The sequence below is a fragment of the Balaenoptera musculus genome, chromosome 9 (assembly GCF_009873245.2).
Source record: "Balaenoptera musculus isolate JJ_BM4_2016_0621 chromosome 9, mBalMus1.pri.v3, whole genome shotgun sequence".
NCBI lineage: Eukaryota > Metazoa > Chordata > Mammalia > Artiodactyla > Balaenopteridae > Balaenoptera > Balaenoptera musculus.
Genome location: NC_045793.1, coordinates 18,144,301 through 18,162,204, shown reverse-complemented (window position 1 = coordinate 18,162,204; position 17,904 = coordinate 18,144,301). Strand labels below are relative to the sequence as shown.

General features: G+C 47.0%; 1 protein-coding gene across 1 annotated transcript; it reads right to left on the bottom strand.

Annotated features, from left to right (window-relative positions):
• Nucleotides 1-2,746: 2,746 nt before the first annotated feature.
• FAM180A (family with sequence similarity 180 member A) lies at nucleotides 2,747-17,660 on the bottom strand. Its single transcript, XM_036864192.1, has 3 exons — nucleotides 17,353-17,660; nucleotides 7,052-7,152; nucleotides 2,747-5,503 (listed from the first exon to the last, which is right to left on the bottom strand). The coding sequence occupies exons 1-3, from the start codon at nucleotides 17,426-17,428 to the stop codon at nucleotides 5,159-5,161; spliced, it is 522 nt and encodes a 173-aa protein (XP_036720087.1). The 5' UTR covers nucleotides 17,429-17,660; the 3' UTR covers nucleotides 2,747-5,158.
• Between the last annotated feature and the right edge of the window lie 244 nt (nucleotides 17,661-17,904).

Genomic DNA, 17,904 nt, shown 5'->3' with positions numbered 1-17,904 from the left:
CTGCAGCTGTCTGGCTGCCGTCTGTTGTGCCCTCCATCATTTTTCCTCTCTCTGATGGCCTGTTTTGGGCAGTACCACTTTCGCTTTCTACCTGTGCTGGCTGTACCCCCTTTCCTTAAAAAAATCTAGTCCCCCCGCTTCCCTTAAAACAAACCCCCGAGTTTGTCAGCAGACCATGGAGACTTCAAATAGGGCTGGTCTCTTCTCCCAGGACCTGGCACCTTAACTCTGTTCAAATTGCTTTCCTTCTAATTGGTTTCCCATTATAATTTGCCTTGAGCCTGGGCCTCCAAAGCAGAAAAAAAAAGTGCCCAAGACATTCCTTTTTGTCACGGGACAAACTCCTGCTGGAGGCCCACCTTAACTTTCCTTCACCTATGGGACGCAGGACGGAGGCAGTAGCCACGCCCATTCCTCACAGCCAATCAGCACGTTGGAAAGAATGAGTCAGTATCTCTTCCAAAGGCAGTTCGGGATTGGTCCCAACAGGGGCCTGCTGATTCTGCAGAACCTAAGCAATTTGCAAAGCTTATTTTTGTTTCTCAAACATCCTAGGGGCTGGAGTGATGACCATCACCGTAAACATAATCCCACTTCCTCAAGCACTGCTTTAACGCCGCAAAGCATAGGACCCTGAGTTTTCTCTGGGAGGGCTACTTGCTGACCTAGTCCTTAGGAAGATGAAATGTCTGGTGGCAGGGAGAAAATGAAATATTAATCCTGGAGAAATTTACCCCAGCGTATAGAATATTAAGTCTTTTAGATTTCCCTGGTGGCAAAGGTTGTTTGCTTCAGCACCCGGGTGAATACAAAGCATCTGAGTCAACAGAGGATGTTAGCCTCTCAGAAAGACCACAGACCCTTTTAGGGAGAATGGGAAGGGTACTGCCTCTCTGGAAAAATCTAGATACCAGTCTCATTTCAGAGGCCCTTGGAGCCCAGACATCTGTGGTCTTTCTGGCTGGAGTAGGTGTTCCAATGTCCCTCTCTGAGGCTCTTTACCAAAAAAGAAGCAGGAGGCTTCCTTTGGCTGGTGTGCAAGGAGGAAGTGGGAGGGCAGGAAAAAAATTGATGGGTTCAGGAATAGGGCCTTTGCAGCCCTTGGACGCTGGAATTTCTGCTGTTTACAGTTCAGGAGAAGCATTCTCTTTTCTCTGAAAAGTCATGTGGATATGGGGCAAGGAAGAAAGAAAGAAGAGAGAGAGAGAGAGAGAGAGAGAGAGAAAGCCCCCAAACTTTTATATTTGGTGGTCCTTGGCAGCATTGCCCTGATCTGAGAGATGCTGAGCAGAGTCAAGGGTTATGAAATTCACGTTCGCTTGAATTCACAGAACGCAAGGAATGGCATTCTAGGGTTTGCAGCTATGCCAGTTGGAAATAATCCCCAGGCTAAAGGCAAAGTGACTCCAGAAAGGTGACTTTAGAAAACCAGTTCTTCTTGACCTCTAACGCAGGAGCAACTGTGGCCGACCCAGTTTGAAATTTTCTTGCCATTGTAGGATGCGCTACGATGACTCATCTCTTGAAATGCATTTTAAAGACTGGCTACTGTATTTACTACATTCAGGCCTCATTTTGTGATGATTTGGAAACTCAGAATGAGCAAAAACACATGTGTGATGTTTTGGTGGCAAATATCAAAGAGACTGGGTACAAATAAACAGCTGTGGAAGTCAACATTCTCTGTTAAACCCATGAGCCACTTCAAATTCCTTGGTGAGATAATATGAGATAATAAAGATTCCATTAAGCCTGGAAACTCGATCATGACATTTTTATTACACCATAAGTGAATATTTGTTAAATAAAATTATATGAGTGACATAGTAAGACCAGTAGTTCTCCTTCAGGACTCTATCCACTTTTTAGATAAAGAAAACATTTTCCTAAGGAAATTTTATACATTGCTTAAGAAATGTAAGACAAATTCCACCTATATGAGGTATCAAAAGTAGTCAAACACTTAGAAACAGAAAGTCGAATGGTAGTTGCCAGGGGCTGGAGGGAGAGGGAAAAGCGGAGTTGTGGTTTCATAGGTATCGTTTTTGCAAGATGAAAAAGTTCTGGAGTTCTGTCACACAACAACGTACATGTAGTTAACATTACTGTACCGTACACTTAGAAATGGTTCGGATGGTAAATTTCATATGATGTGTTTTTTAACCACAATAAAAAAGTGAAAGATATTAAAATGGGTTAGGAAAGTCAGGGGCACCGTGTAAAGTCATTTAACAAGCATTTAATTTTAGGCCAGTGCTCTGGCCTTTACCACTTATGTGATTTACCACTTATGTGATTCTCCTTTAGTTAGATTCAAGGTGAGATGACAGAGCAATGAAGGTTTCAGCATATAGATGTTTTTCAATGTCTCTTGAGTGACACCGAGGTAGCCATGAGAATGCCAGCTATAGAGGAAACTTGCAGAATTTTTAGATCTTAAAATTTCCCAGCAGTCCAGAAATGGCAGAAGGGTTCCACTGAGTCACAGGCAAGCTTCCACTACTAATGTCACGCTCTGAATTATTCTTTGAGTAAATATGACAAAATGTGACTGGGTTGTGATGGTGGTGTGTGCAGTGTGGCATTAATGAGGCAAAATGGGAGAGTCCGTTGCTACCCAGGCTACTCCCTCACTGCTCACTGGGCAAAGAGTCGGGTTTTGGGGTGGCGGTGAGGAGAATATTTGATTTTGCTTGTAAATGAAGTCATTGCTATAAAACTTTTTGTGGTAAACAATTCATTTGTATTCAGCCTAAAATAGTGTTTAAGTATCTAGTTACTAAAAATGAAATTTTCATTTGTCTTTAAAAAGGTTGTGCCCTTCTTAATTCTTTTTTTTTTTTTTCAGTTGCTTGCCACATAAGTATGGACCCAATTTATCAGTACAAAAGTGCCTTTAATTTTTTGTGGCAGGGTGAATGAACTGCCATTGCTATCACTGGTCCTGGGAACCACCCTCCCATTCACGGATCTCCTGCCCCTGGGTGCAGCCATGCATATCCTAACATGGTAGGCAGGGACGACAAGGGTGGGTCTTTCCTCCTGGTGACTAGAAGAAAGCTCTCAGATCCATTCTGATAGGGGTGGAGTGCCAGGGTGGATGCAAGACTCTGACTGTTAGAGTATTGCCCAGTGTCTAGGGATTGAGGCCCTGCTGACCCCCCTCTCCAGCCCACATCCAGGAAAAGCACAAATACTGAAGGTAGGCCGTGAGGCTAATCTGCTTTCTGGGCAATTCCAAACTTGTCTGTACCTCTGTCTTGACTTTGTTTTAATCAAACAGTGATCCCCAAAGGAGACAGTGAGCAACAGAGTACGGGCAAGTAGAGGCAGCAGAAGAAACTGGGAGATGCCTCGAGGAATGGATATAAAGATAATCAGAACAGGACCCAAAGACAGAACAGCAGAGACACCAACTACACTGAAAAGAAAGAGGCAAGTGGAGTGACTACATCACAGAGAACATGCAATCTTAGAAAGAGAAAAATTGAACAAAAAAGCATATATCAGAGTCTGTATTTGAGGGAGGTAAAAGAGCAATATAACCAGGGAATGAGAACCAGAGAGACTGATTAATCTTCTGAGCCTGAGAACATCGGGATGCGAAGTGGGATTTTTCTCTGATGATAAACACCTTGTTCCTGCATCCTGGTAGGCAAGGCTCACTTATTCAAAGATTCTAAAGAAGTCCAGACCAGCTTTCGTCTTCATTCAGTGGCAATTGTTAAATACCCATTTCAGAATAAAAAATTTAGCCCAGTGAATCCTTGTTTATTCAAAGATAAGACTTCTTGCAGCTTTAGCCTCCAGAACCCAGCTGTAAACCTCGGAGAAACTGGAAAGATCTCTGAGCTGGTGAGGAATCTTTATTAGGACCCAGGTGCTTTACTCCTAGCAGGGACCTTCATCTATTAACTCTCATTTAATGTGGAATTATAACAAGACTTGCTATCTTATTTTTCAGGCGATGCCCAGTAAGAAAGAACAAATTGCAAAGGGCAAGTTATGTTGGTAGCAAAGAAAAGTGCTACTTTTATCGCCTGACAGTGAGGAAGGCAACAGAAAAACTCACACCAGATTCAGAGTTAAGAAAACCTGGGACCTTTCAGGGTTGATACAAACAGTCCAGCAGAGACATCTCAGGTCCAGGGGTCCTCCCTGTAACATCTCACAGTTAGTTAAATGCTTGTGAAAATTTCAGAAGTAGAAGAATCTTAGAGATGATCTCATCTAACTCCTTCATTAGAATGTTTCCAAGATACTAAATTCAAGCTTACTGGCTTTCATATATATCCAGTCAATATTGCTAAAATGAAAGTTTTGGCATTTGAAAGGGTAAAATTCTGTCATCTGAAAATCATTTTTATTTGGAGCACTTAATTCTCTGATGATGCTAAATAATTTTAGCATTAGGATAGGCAGGCCGTGGCACTGGTGCCACCTCTTTCGTTAGGATGACCCTCTCTGCATTAGCTTGGTTTCTCTGTTCAAAAGGCAAGGCGTGACAGTAGCATTTCTGTTGGCCCCCTTCATGTTTCTCCTCTACATTAGACCAGCCTTCAGGAAAGAAGAGTCTAGATATATAGGTCATAACTGATTTTCTGACTGATTCTTTTTGGGGACTTTTGGAAAAGTTGAGAAGTATATCCTTGGTTAACAATGTATTTATTTGGCTATAGCTCTAGTTTCTTTATATCTTACGACAGAACTTTGGAAAGATGTTCATTCAATCCAGCACCCTGATCTCTTAGGACCAAAGAAGTCTGTCCCCCACTTTCCCACCATGCCCAAACTTCTGTTATGTCTCTCCTGGCTCTGTCCTCACTCTTGGGTGTTTGTGTTACAGTCACTCAATGTTAAAGCATATCTTAGACTCCGGCAATTCACCAGGCAAACCATTCAGCCTCTGGAGGCATCTTGAATTACCATTCCAGCCCTTTTTTCCAGCCCAGGTCACATTATGATACGAATCACAATCTCATGCTTGTCAAGAAGTTACAAGGGGCAAAGGGCATCGGTGTTTCTTATTTTATCTGTGCTGCTCTGAGTTGGTGGTATGTGTTTTGTGGCTGGTCTCTGTAAACGGAGTAGAGAATGAAGAGTTTCTGGATTACTGTGTGCTGGTCCCTGCTCCGTGGTCCTGGTGCCAGCCGGTCTCTCAGGGAGATGCTCTGGGACATGGAGACCGCATCAAGTCGTGCCTCAAGGCATGGAAGAGGCTAAGGAGGGACTGGGCCCAGATAGCCTTCTGATGCCCTTGGGCCGAGGCTGTGCGGTAGGCTGTGTAGGCCAGGGTCAGCGCTGTCCTTTCGAAGTCCTCTTTCTTGAGGATGCCGGGGTGGCTGGAGAGGCTGGCGCTCAGCCGCCGGATGGCTGGGATGCTCTTGGGGATCACATCGTTGCAGATGGCGCGGAAGTCCGAGGCCTTCCGCAGGGAGGCGAGCTCCTCGTCCTTGATGGAGATCTTCAGGTCAGGGCTGATCTCAAGTTCAGCCAGCAGGAACTGGGGAGAAACACGGGGTGTGGAAAAGCATGAGGCACTCATCGTTGTTGAGGACATCACTGGATTCATGATCGCATGCGTTCATGTAGGGAGGCGGCTTGCAAAGAGCTTTGGAATCAAGAGACCTGGGTCCCAGTTCTGACTTTCCCCACTACCTGTGTAACCTCGGATGAGTCACTTAACTTCTCTCAGCCTCATTTTCTTCCTCTGTGAAATGATTAATAACAACAATACTTCACTGGGATATTGTGAGGAGTAAATAAGACAAATATGAGCGACATCTATCACTGTGCCTGGCACAAAGCCACTATTAAGTGACTCTTTGTTGTTTCTAGTGTCCCGAATCACCCCCTTCTCTCCTTCCTCCCTCCCACCCACCAAAGATCTTCTAAAGCACCAACTGACTATTTTGGATAATTTAAAATCAGAAGCTGGGAATTAGAAGGATGCAGAGAATTGTGCTAGGAATTAAGTGTGCTACAGAGATTTGTCCTCATTTCTTGACTGTTCTTTAAGAGTAGGGGTGAGGTCTGTCATAGGCACCCCCTGCTCAGTGCCAGGCTCATATCAGGAACCTAATCAGTACAATTTAGACTCAGAGTCCTAACTCTCCCCTCTGTCTCTGGCTTCCCCCGGCTCTAATCCATCCTGCATGCTACTGTCTGTTATCTTCCTAAAACAGGTCTCTTGCTCTGACTCCCGTGTTCATGACCTGGCAGAGGCTATGAATTTTCCAGTTTGTTCCCCGAGGCAGGATTTGAAATCTTCTGCCTGGCTCAGCTGCTTGACTATGGCAGGCTGTCTCCTTCTTGGTCAGACAGTTCTAGTACATGCAGGATGTCAGAGGACGTCAAGGCAGGAGGGGAACTTTGGCGATCTTGGAGTCCCTCATTTAACAGCGGAGGAGATTCAGGCCCAGGGAGAAATGGTGGCTTATGCAAGGTTACATAGCTGATGGGCGGCAGAACCAGAACTAAAGCTCAGGTCTCGAGCCTGGAATTTTATCTCTGAACCAAACCAAGCGGCCTTGGGAAATTTACCTGTGGTTTGGAGGAGGAGTGGGGTCTTGGTGCCAGAGGTGTGAGAGGCAGAGGGACAGAGCCTTTGGGGCAGCCCCAGATTCAAAAATGGGGCTGTCACAGTATGAGGTTACTGAGACACGACTCCACTCACACAATAGGTTTGGCGTTGCCTGGGCACTGCTGATGAGTCCTGTCTTAAAGCTCTGGCTGGGGAATATTGCCCCACTCTGTTGCTTGGGTGCAGGTAGAGGCACCTCTGGGCCAAGCCTAAATCTCTAATTTTGCCTCGACTAAACCCCTAATGCTATCCTTCCCTGGGACGGGATGCGGGAAAGGAGAAGAGGGTACGAGGAACACTTTCCTTTGGGATGCACAGGATTCCACAACCTCCACACACAAGTCTAGGCCAGTCCCCGGGCAGCAGAGGTCCATCATTTTCAGGGACTCAGGTCACTTCTCCAAAAAACATAGAGAAGGAGCAATGCCTTTTGAGTTACTTGAGTGGCCCACTCTCCCCTCTGCCTACCTCATAGAGCAGCTCTACTTCCTCCAGGGAGCTCTGCAGGATGGGGTTCAAGGGCACCGACGAGGATCTCTTTGGCCGATGGGCGGCAGGGAAGAGCACGGCTGAAAGAAAAAAAGAGTGAGCTCGTGGGGCTGCTGCGTGCACTGGCTTCTCCCGTGGGTGAACCCCAAGGTTAGCCATCCAGTCTTGAAAGTGACTGAATCCAAGTGGTGGTGGAGCTGCGAGAAAAAGGGGCAGCTTCTTCAAGACACTTGGTTGTCATCTACCAGAAAACTGGGCAATAACTGTAAAAATTGGTGAGACCTCGAGGTAAGTAGGGCCCCCTGAAGTTGTGCAAAGCGCAATTTGCGTAACCATACATGACAGCTCTGCTTCTTGATAATGGTGCCCTTGGGCCATCCAGATAGTGTCCAGTGATGTCCAGAGTACTGTGTTGAAGAAGGGAACTGCATAAACAAGGATTTCTATTAGAAGTGATAAGAATGAAACATCTTCAACGTAAAGGACATTTCCTGAAAAGCTCACTGGTAGGAATCTCCCACCTCCTGGAAAAGCTGGTTGGCTGTAGTATTGCTGTAATATTGCCTTCTCTGTAATCCATTTATTGTCTAGCCCACAAGTTCCTCAGGGGCTTGGATCAATGTACTTTCATGTTTAGGCCTGTGCAGCGTAGCCTGGCAGGTTTCCAGGGTGCACACACAAGGTGCAGCTGTTGGCAGACCGCGTCCCTGCATTGACGGGGGCCTTGACGGGCAGAGGGGTAGACCTGCTTCCGCAGACCATCTCGGGGGATGGAGCCTACAGACTCCAGAGCGATAGTTCCTGGCCCAGAATTTTAGCAGAATTTGTTCTCTTTGCCAGAAAAGTGCCCATTTCCCACAGAATCATAGATTTTAGGACGTGAGAAGGCCTTAGCCTCTGCTCACTCACAGCCTCTGCCTCTGGTCTCAGGTGGAGCTCGGGAGGGCGAGGCATCTCCTACTCCGCGGGTTCACGACCTTGACGGTACATTAGAGTCACCCAGGGTGTGTGGGTCCCAGCTCCAGTAGTTCGGATTTCAGTGACTAGGATGTGATTGAGACAGTAAACGTTTTGAAAGCTTCCTAGGTACTTCTGATGGCAGCCTAGGTTGACAGTGAGAAGGTGCTTGACCCAAGGCTGTGTAGAAGGACCTGTCCCTGCTGCGTGGACACTCCCGATTTAGCCCAATGCTTCTCAACCTTGACTGTGCGTTAGAATCACCTGGGAGCTTTATAAACCTGCATGCCCAAGGCCGCCTCCCAGGCCAGTTCATGGGCATCTACGGGGTGGATGTAGGCATCGGGACTTCTGACAGCTCCCGGGCAGGCAGTGTCCAAAACCACTGGGTTACCCAGACCCACCGCCAAGCAGCTGGTGCCCGGCTAGAGTTCAGAGCTCACTCCCATCCGATGAGGCCTTATAGGGGCATCTGAAGAGACCAAGGCCCTCGTGTTCTCGGAGACAAGAGAGTGGCAGCACAAGGAGGGGTGTACTTTGACCCTTCTTTCTCCTTGGTGGGAGGTGACACTAGGACCAGAACTGGTCCTGGACCAAGATGTGGCCTATTCCTTCTTACCATGAACCCCCTTTTCAAGGTAGGATCTGAGAGCAACTCCTTTATGTCTTCTCTGTTATTGTGAAATGAAAGGTATTGTTCCCTTTAAAAAAACTCACACTGCAGCAGGTGAAGGGGATAGGAGGGAACAAGGTCCTGGCACAGGGCCCTTTCTACTGCCTCCCGGGAAGTTATTCAAGGCCAGACCTACACGCGCTTCACTCAATTGCTTCTCTGCGAACAGCCACTTCCTTTAACATGCACACCCCTGGTGGACCCCTAGTTCTCAAGAGTTGGGAAGAAAATACTTCCTGATGCAAAGCTGGGCTTAATAATGGAAATGTTGCTTCCAAGAGCCCTTGTTCTCATAATTTTTAAAATAATAACACAGTTTGGGGAAGATTGTTAGAAAACAATTCAGCCTCTGGACTAGGGCTGATTATTGCTTCAGAAAGTATATGTGGGGAGCACCGGAGTCCCACAGATGGACCCCTTCCCCTTCTTCCCACCTTCCACAGGTACCCCTCACGTTGCTGTGGCTGCTTCGACGGTGTGTGTGGGGCAGGGGCTTTTATGGCCCTCTGCGCTGTGACGTGCAGCCAGCTCTGGGGCAGGCGTCTCGGCAGCTGCCCGTGTCTGACTTCCTGTGCATGAGGCTAGGTCTGGAGACCTGAATTCATCTCCACTGGAGATGCTGCTGGTGGTGGGCGAGAAATAAGCTGTGTCTGGCCCACGTCGAAACATTCAGGTAAGAAGTTAAACGACCAGCCACTCCAGATCAGATGTCCTTGTCCATAATGACAGAGGCTGGACCCTGCCAGAATGCAAATGGCCCGACCGAGAGCTGACCAACTCCGAGAGGTACACATGCAAACCTTTAAACCAGACCGGCTCCCACGTGGTTAGAAGAACAGCCCCGTGCCCCTAGGAAGCCTTTCCCTGGGACCCCACTGTACACTGTTTTGTTCCTTCTCCATCTCCTTAATTCTCTTTTTAATCTTCTTCTTGCATCCTTTCTGCACATTTCACATCTTGCTGTCTATTGCTGGCTCCTGGGAGGGAATGAATTTTATGCTTCTGCTTGACCTCAGTGTCTGCATAGAGCTCAATATATGTACTGAGTGCAGTCTCAATATATACATTTTGGAATGATTTTAAAAATAAACTAGGTATTAAAACAACAACAACAACAAAACAGAACATCCCTGGAGACTCTCCAATTCAGGCTTTGCTGGTTTTCCTTCCTTTCCCTTCTGCCCCATCTCCCAAATTTAAGAGGTCGTTTTAAGTTCGACTCCCTCCTCGCTGGGAGCGATCATAAGCGGCCCAGTCTTCGTGAGGCTGATAGTTCTGAGGCCTGAATGTTCCCGCTGGACGGCTGTTAGCAGCTGCACCCTCTCGGAGGGAGAAGGGAGAGAGGGGAACGGGGTGGGGAGGCAGAGACTGGCAGAAAGATCCCACTCCCTCTTGGGCACCACCTGAGTGCGGAGCCTTGGGCAGGAAGGCTGCTGGGACGGTGTTGTTAAGATCACTGACTTTGCGTGTCTTCTGTCTGGTGTAAAACTAGGCCGATTTGTTTCTTCCTTTTTCACTTAACGCTCCACACCCAGCCCACACTCCGGCTATTTCTTCAGGTTGCGAATATGCCCACAAGGAGCACTCGGTGTGATCAGGGGACTCCAGAGACCCCCCCATGGCCTTGCATGAAGGTCTGCTGTACTGGCCAGCCTCGGGCAGGGGAGCCAGCCCCTCCTCCCCGACCCCCCGGACTCATGAGCCTTCAGGGGACACTGAGTATCTGTGATACACTGGACCAACCCGCATGGAACAAAAAATGTACTTGCTAAAGTTCACGCCACATGCACTAAGTTAGTTCAGGAACTGGATCTGGGATTCATGTGTCTTAGGATGTTCTGTCCGTGTCTTCTATTGAGAGACACATTTGGACCTCAGGCCAAAGTTGTTCAAACGTGGAGCCCAGACATCCTAACAGCTTATGAGCTCACTGTGGGTCAGTCAGCATGCTTGGTGCTTTCCTTATGTAACTTGTGAGGTAAACATTCACATCTCATTTTATAGATGAAGAAACTTGGAAGCTAAGAAACTTGCCCTTGGCCACCCAACTTGTTTGTAATAGGACTGAGATTAAAATCCAGGTCTCAAGGGCTTCAAAACCTAACTGCTGTATTTAAAATAGATAACCAACAAGGACCTACTGTATAGCACAGGGAACACTGCTCAATACTCTGTAATAACCTAAATGGGGAAAGAATTTGAAAAAGAATAGATACATGTATAGGTATATAACTGAATCACTTTCCTGTATACCTGAAACTATCACAACATTGTTAATCAACTATACTCCAATATAAAATAAAAATTAAAACAAAACAACAAACAAACATACAAACAAAAAACCCCCAATCTCACCGATAGGGTGAACCACGCTATCTTCTTTTAGGTGCATCTGCCGCAAGACTGGGCGTTCTTCAGTTGTGTGTAACCCCGGGAAGGATACATGTAGTTAATTAGGAATGAATGAATGCATACGGTATAAAACATACTCTTAAATGAATCACACATATTTAAACAAGTCTCTAACTTTGATTGATAATGTGATATACAAGGTCAAATTTCTACAGCCCTGTGATCATTCTCTTGCACAAATCCTCATCTCCTTTGCTCCCTCCTTGTTCCTTTGCAGTCACTAGGCAAAAGCACAACCCATCTCTCTACCTGTTCCACAGCTGCACCTGGGTTAATTGGTCTCACTTGAAATGCGTGATCGTTATTCTCAGGAGGGTCCCGAAATGCTGCCTGACCATTACCCATACTTCCTGATTCCTCTCACTCTATTTCAGCATGAAATGGATGATGATTTCACACCTCCTCCTTTCTCCTTAAACCAGTTACCGGCCTCTTGCCCAGATCCTCTGACTTCCCTTCTGTTATTGTGTCCCTGCTCTTATCTCGAGCCAACTTTTCCCCGCGTGCACGAGGTCTCCAATAAAGATGTCGCTCACCTTTCCACCTTTCTCTCCCACGTCGTTAATTTTCCCCTCTCTACTGATCTTTCAAGCCAGCATGAAAACACGTTGCTGCTGCTTCTTTTAAAAAAAATCCCCCCTTGCTGGCCACTCTTCCTCCTCATCCATCTCTTCGCATTGCAGCCTCCTGGCCTCAGCCTGGGTCTCTCCCCTCTCACCAGCCACACTGGCTTTGTACGGATGTTCTGCTGTGTACTTCTGGGCCTGACTTCTAGATATGCAACTGAACTGCGGGAGTCTCCTTTTGGATTCGTAATAGTTGTCTCTCCTGATCCCCAACCCAGTCCCAACCCCCGCCATCCATCACACCTGCTCCGCATCTCCTGCTTTGTCTGCTGTCTTCCCATCTCTCGTAGTTGCTCAGGTCAAAACCTGGGAGTTGTCAGTCATCCTTGCCTTTTCTCTTTCTTTCACATCTCACACCACACTAATCAGCAAATCTTGTTGGCTCTACCTTCAGAATATATGTGGAATCTGGTTACTTCTTACCGCATCCCAGCTAGCCTCCTGGTCCAAACCTTGAACATTTCTCCTAATGGTGTCTCTGTTTCCATCCTTGGCTGCCATCTTCATCCCCTCATTGTATTCTTTTTTTTTTTTGCCATGCCACGCGGCATGCGGGATCTTAGTTCCCCTGCCAGGGGTCGAACCCGTGCCCCCGGCAGTGGAAGCGCAGAGTCTTAACCACTGGACCTGCCAGGGAAGTCCACCTCATTGTATTCTTAACACAGCAAGTAAAGCGATTCTGTGAAAACATAGGTTGGATGATGTCAATTCTCTGCCCAGAAACTTCTATGGCTTTCCGTCTCCCTCAGAGTAGAAGCCAAAGATCTTCAGATGGCCACCAGGTACTACGCGACTTGACTTCGTACTACCTCTCTGCACTCATCTGCTATTATCCTCTGGCTCGTGCCCCTCTAGCTGCAGGCCTCCTCACTGTTGCTTGAGCTCACCAAGCATGCCTCTGCCACAGGGCCTTTGCATTTCTGTTCCATCTGCCTGGAATACTCTTTCCCTGGAGACTGCATGGCTCACTCCTGTGTTTCCTTCAGGTCTCAAGTCACCTCCTCAGTGAGGCCCTCCCTGACTCTCCTATTTAAACTTGTGATCCTTTATACCCTCTAATCTGTCCCAACTTTATTGCCATCCAATGAACCAGATGTTTTATTTCTATATGTGCTTATTGTCTGTTTCCTTTCACTAGGATGTCAGCTCACAAGGGCATGGGATTTTGTCTGTTTTGTTCACTGCTGTATTCCCAGTGCCTAAAATCCTGCCGATGACTGTTGAATGAATAAACAATCCCACAGAAACACATTCACTCTCCTTGTTACTCAACTCCATTGTTTTCAGAGTGCCTCATCAAATCCTTCTCTTTTTAACAGGGTGATTCTAGAACTTATTTGCAGTTACAGGTCCTGGATAATTATCAGAAAGTAGATGTTGTCTCCTGTCTCCATCACACCCTCCTTTTATCTATGAGGAACCCCTGTTTGGGTCTAGGAGAAACTGATTTTTTTTTTTAATTGAAGTATAGTTGATTTACAATGTTATGTTAGTTTCTGGTGTACAGTAAAGTGATTCAGACATATGAATATATACACACACACACATATATATTTAGTTATACATATATATTCTTTTTCATTATGGGCTATTACAAGATACTGAATATAGTTCCCTGTGCTGAATAGTAGGTCCTTGTTGTTTATCTAGTTTATATATGGTAGTTTGTATCTGCTAATCCCAAACTCCTAATTTATCCTTCCCCCACCCCTTTCCCCCTTTGGTAACCATAAGTTTGTTTTCGCTGTCTGTGAGTCTGTTTCTGTTTTGTAAATAAGTTCATCTGAATCATATTTTTGATTCCACATATAAATGATATCGTATGATATTTGTTTTTCTCTGACTTACTTCACTTAGTATGATAATCTCTAGGTCCATCCATGTTGCTGCAGATGGCGTTATTTCATTCTCTTTTATGGCTGAGTAGTATTCTGCTGTGTATATATGTACCACATCTTTATCCATTCATCTGTCGATGGACATTTAGGTTGCTTCCCTGTCTTGGTTATTGTGAAGAGTGCTGCTATGAACATTGAAGTGCATGTAACTTTTCAAATTATGGTTTTCTCCAGATATATACCCAGGAGTGGGATTGCTGGATCATATGGTAACTCTATTTTTAGTTCTTTAAGGAACCTCCATACTGTTCTCCATAGTGCCTGCACAAGTTTACATTCCCATCAACAGTAAAGAAGGGTTCCCTTCATACCCAGAGAAGCTACTTTTAATGATCTCAGTCAAGGCTTGCACCTGCACCTGTCTTGCTCCCCAAGCCTTACCTCCTTCAAGCTTTCTTGCCCAGACGTATAGGCAGAAGCCTCCCTAAATGGAAGAGCCTATTTTTGCTTTGAGCCTAATCTTCTCTTTGACTTTTTATAACCTGGGATAAAAATCTCTTCTTCCCTCCCATCTCCCAAATAGGTTAAAAAAACCAGAATATTAAGGCTGACCATGGTTTCCATGTAACTGTGCACACCATCTGTACCAAAGAGCTTATTGGAAAGGATTCACACTGTAGACCATATTATACCAAAATACAACCATATTTTTAATGAATCAGTTGAAGCAACTCTATGGAAATGACCGTGGGTGTGGAAAGGAAAAGCTCTCATTTATAAAAGGTCTTTTGCCAGATCCTACTGATGTCATTTACTTTTTTGCTCCTGGACCAGCCCTTTGGAAACACAGTGATGTCCTGAGGGAGCCAGGATCTTGGCCCCGTGTGTTGGGGTCCTCTGGAGTGCTTCTGAAAGGGCTGCTGTGAGTTGGCTCCCCTTGGCCAGAATGTGCCACCGCCCAGGGGGAGCACCTGGAAGGGATGCGGGGGCGTGGATGAGGACATTGAGACTCTGCCTCTGCAGACTGGGTTGGGGGAGTGAGATCCAGCTCTAAGCTTCCAGCTGAGGGATCTGGGGAGTGCTAAGTTCTCCCCCATCCTCCAGCTTTCTTACCTGTTAGTGGTCAGAATAACGCCTCCTAAGGCAGTGACCATGGAGTGAATGAGGTGGCTACTTAGTCATGCTGGACCGGTGAGTCATTTGACACTTACTGAAAACACCCACCCGGGGACCTTCCCTTCACGGAATATTCACGACTGAAAACATACACAGCACTAAACTGGACACCTGAAGATGACATACATTCCACCACTGAAGGGCCACCCTACCTTATGAAACTGCTTTTCAAAGAAATAACATATGTATTTAATAAAAATCAGATACTTATAGGAAATAATACGTGTATGTTTTTTTTTAAAGACTGGCTAGTTCCCGGCAGCCCCCCAGGTGGTGTGCCGGCAGGACCTGGGTGGGGCTGGGACTTGGGCCAGGTGTGTCCGCTTCCCAGAGGCCTCGCTAACCACAGGTGAGGCCCTTGGTCTTAATCAAGTCGGTGGGGCTGGCGCAGCCGTCCTGGCGCAGGGAGCTGCCTCCCAGGGCGGAATCCTAGAGAGCGCGTCCAAGGGAGAGGCTGGGAGAACGGTAGGAAAAAAAAGATGTCCTGATGGCAGGGTGTATTCCTTTTGGGTTTATTTCCACATTTCTACCCGTGGAGGCAGGGGGTGGTGCTGAGGGGGATGGAGGAGGAGGGTTTTGTAGGGAGAAGTCGCCCTCTGACTGTTTCCAAAGGGAATTCTTCTAAATTAGGCCTAGCACTGGGGAGGGGGGCAGGGTTGGGGTAAGGATGCAGGGGAAAGGAACAGTTAATACATTTGGAAAAATTGGTTTTTCTCTGGGTGTGACTCCCATTCCGTCATAAAAAAAGGGCAACTGTGTATTCCTTTCATGATTAGAAAAAAATGTTAAAAACGAAAAAAAAAAAAAAATCAACTACGTGGAAGACTTTCGATGATGGCTGGAAGGGCTCTGCATCATGTGTTGGCCCTGAACACTGATATGAACGGCTAATCCAGCACTTAACATCAGCTGCCTCACCATGGCCTCTATTTCAGCTGTGTTGGCCTTGTGTCTTCATACAGATTGTTATCATTATTGGGGGGCAGACCCTCCCCAGTGAGGAGGGGTGCAGCCGGAGCAGTTGCTCTCAGGATGTTGCTATAGAACCGATAGGTTTTCTGCTGAGAACCTCAGACTTTCTTTAATGAAATTTTTTCATTTTTTAAGTAGTAGGTAATAGCTGACATTTATATAGCTCCTCATCACTTACAAAGCGTTTTATTTACATTTTTCAATATGATCCTCACATGGCAACACAGTGAGGGTCAGTTTTTGTTACTGTTAATATGTTACCTGTTCATGAACTAAAGCTCAGAGAGGTTAAGTCTTCCCAGACATCACACAGCCAATTAGAGGCAGAACTTAAATCTGGGAGTTCCTTGCAGGATAGCTCATCATGCGGCTATTGTGTTTACAAGCCTTGTAACAAATCAAATCATCTCATTTGGCTTTCTAACAGCCTGTGCGTTAAAGAGTGGATATTATCATCCTTTTTTAATAGGCAGATTAAGGAAGGCCCCCAGTGTCACACAGGGGTAAGTGGCAGAACACAGCGCCAAGGTCTCTTTGCTCTGTGCTTCCGAGTGTTGCCCCCAGAGTTTGTGCACATGATGAGCAGGGAGATGCTTACAAGTGAGGGAATAAAAACCCTAATAAGTGCATTGGCTTTTGCTTTCCCCCGTTTCACATCTGCCCTGTGCCCCAGCTGGCCGTTCCTTCCTTCCTTGACACTCTCGTTGAGAACCAGGGGGCTCATCCTCTTGCTGCTGTGCAGTCGTCACCCGATTTTGGATCTCTGGAAACACCAGTGAGCCTGACTTCTTTTTCCAGTTCTTTCCAGGAGAGAGACCTCAGTTGACTTCAGGCAGTGGAAAGATTTCAGTTCAGATCGGTGTGGAGCAGTCAGCACTATTGGTCCCTTGCTTCCTAAGTGATAAACCCTCACTGACTGGAGGTGCTGCCAGTGTCTGCCCACGGGAGCCATAAAAGATGCCAGGCCGGCTCTCAGGAGCTGTGTCCCGAGAGCAAGGAAGTCAGCCGTGGGGAGCAGCCTTGCTGGGCTCCTTCCTTTCCGAGGGGGCTGGCCAGGGCGGTAGCTGCCAGGCAGACACGAGGATGCTGAGGGGCTACTCGTCCTCTCCTGCTGCTGGACCAGCTCTCTCCAGCTGTAAAGATGTGTCCACTCCTGCTCAGGAAGCAGCGTGGGGCCCTCCATGTGGACACCCCGCTCCCTCCAGGTAGCAGGCCTCTTGCCGGTCAGCACCCCCAGTCCCTTCATGTCAGTATCAGTCCTGAGCACCTGCTCTCCGCACGCCCTGCCCAGCTGCAGCAGCCTGGGGGGAACTCAAGGGAGTCTGTGCACATTCTACGAAGCAAAGATGACTTCCCTCTGGCCTGTCAGAAAGGGATGCTCTCTGCATTCTCCCCCTCGACCCAGTTCCCTCAGCGACTTTGAGTTTTTGGTGTCATTTCCCCCATCACCTTCTAATACCTTCTAGCATGTCGAGAAGCATAAAGCAATTGGCAGAGATGAGATAAAAGGAGGGTGCAGGGCTTCTAATTTCCTCCTGCTCTCTCCTTTCTTCCCCCCAAATTCCTAATTGTATTGAAGAAAGAAGAATGAGCATCAAGCAGACAAATAAATTAAAAGCAACTCACCCCTGCTCCACCTGTGCGACAGAGTGGCCTGAGCATCATAATACAACAGCAGAAGCAGCAACGTCTTCCAACACATCTTTTCCTCCAAAAAGGTGAAAAGTCGCCCTCAGACCCAGTGGGACCCCAGGAGCTACAGGTATGCCCGTACTGGTCCTCCCAGTGTGACGATATCGTCCTTACCTCCCCTTCCTTTTCAGACCTGCAGAGATGCCCTCTCCTGCCTCAGAAGGGTAGAGGCAAGGGCTGCCTCCTGGGGAGAACAGGAGCGGGACCTCTGTTAATCCTACTCTCTCTGGGATTGGGGGACTGGGCTTCCACAGAGAGACTCTGTTTTTGAGCACATCTGGAGTGACTCACGGGGCATGTGATCTCCTTGGCAGTGGGGTGGATAAATATAATTTCTGTACTTGAGTTCCATGTGTTGGATGCACCCACTGGAATTTTTCTTTAACAAACAGACTTGCGGAACTTGTTAGAGAGCCCGGCAAAGAGCTGGCCGCTGTCCCCGTACACACACACACACACACACACACACACACACACCCCAGCGCC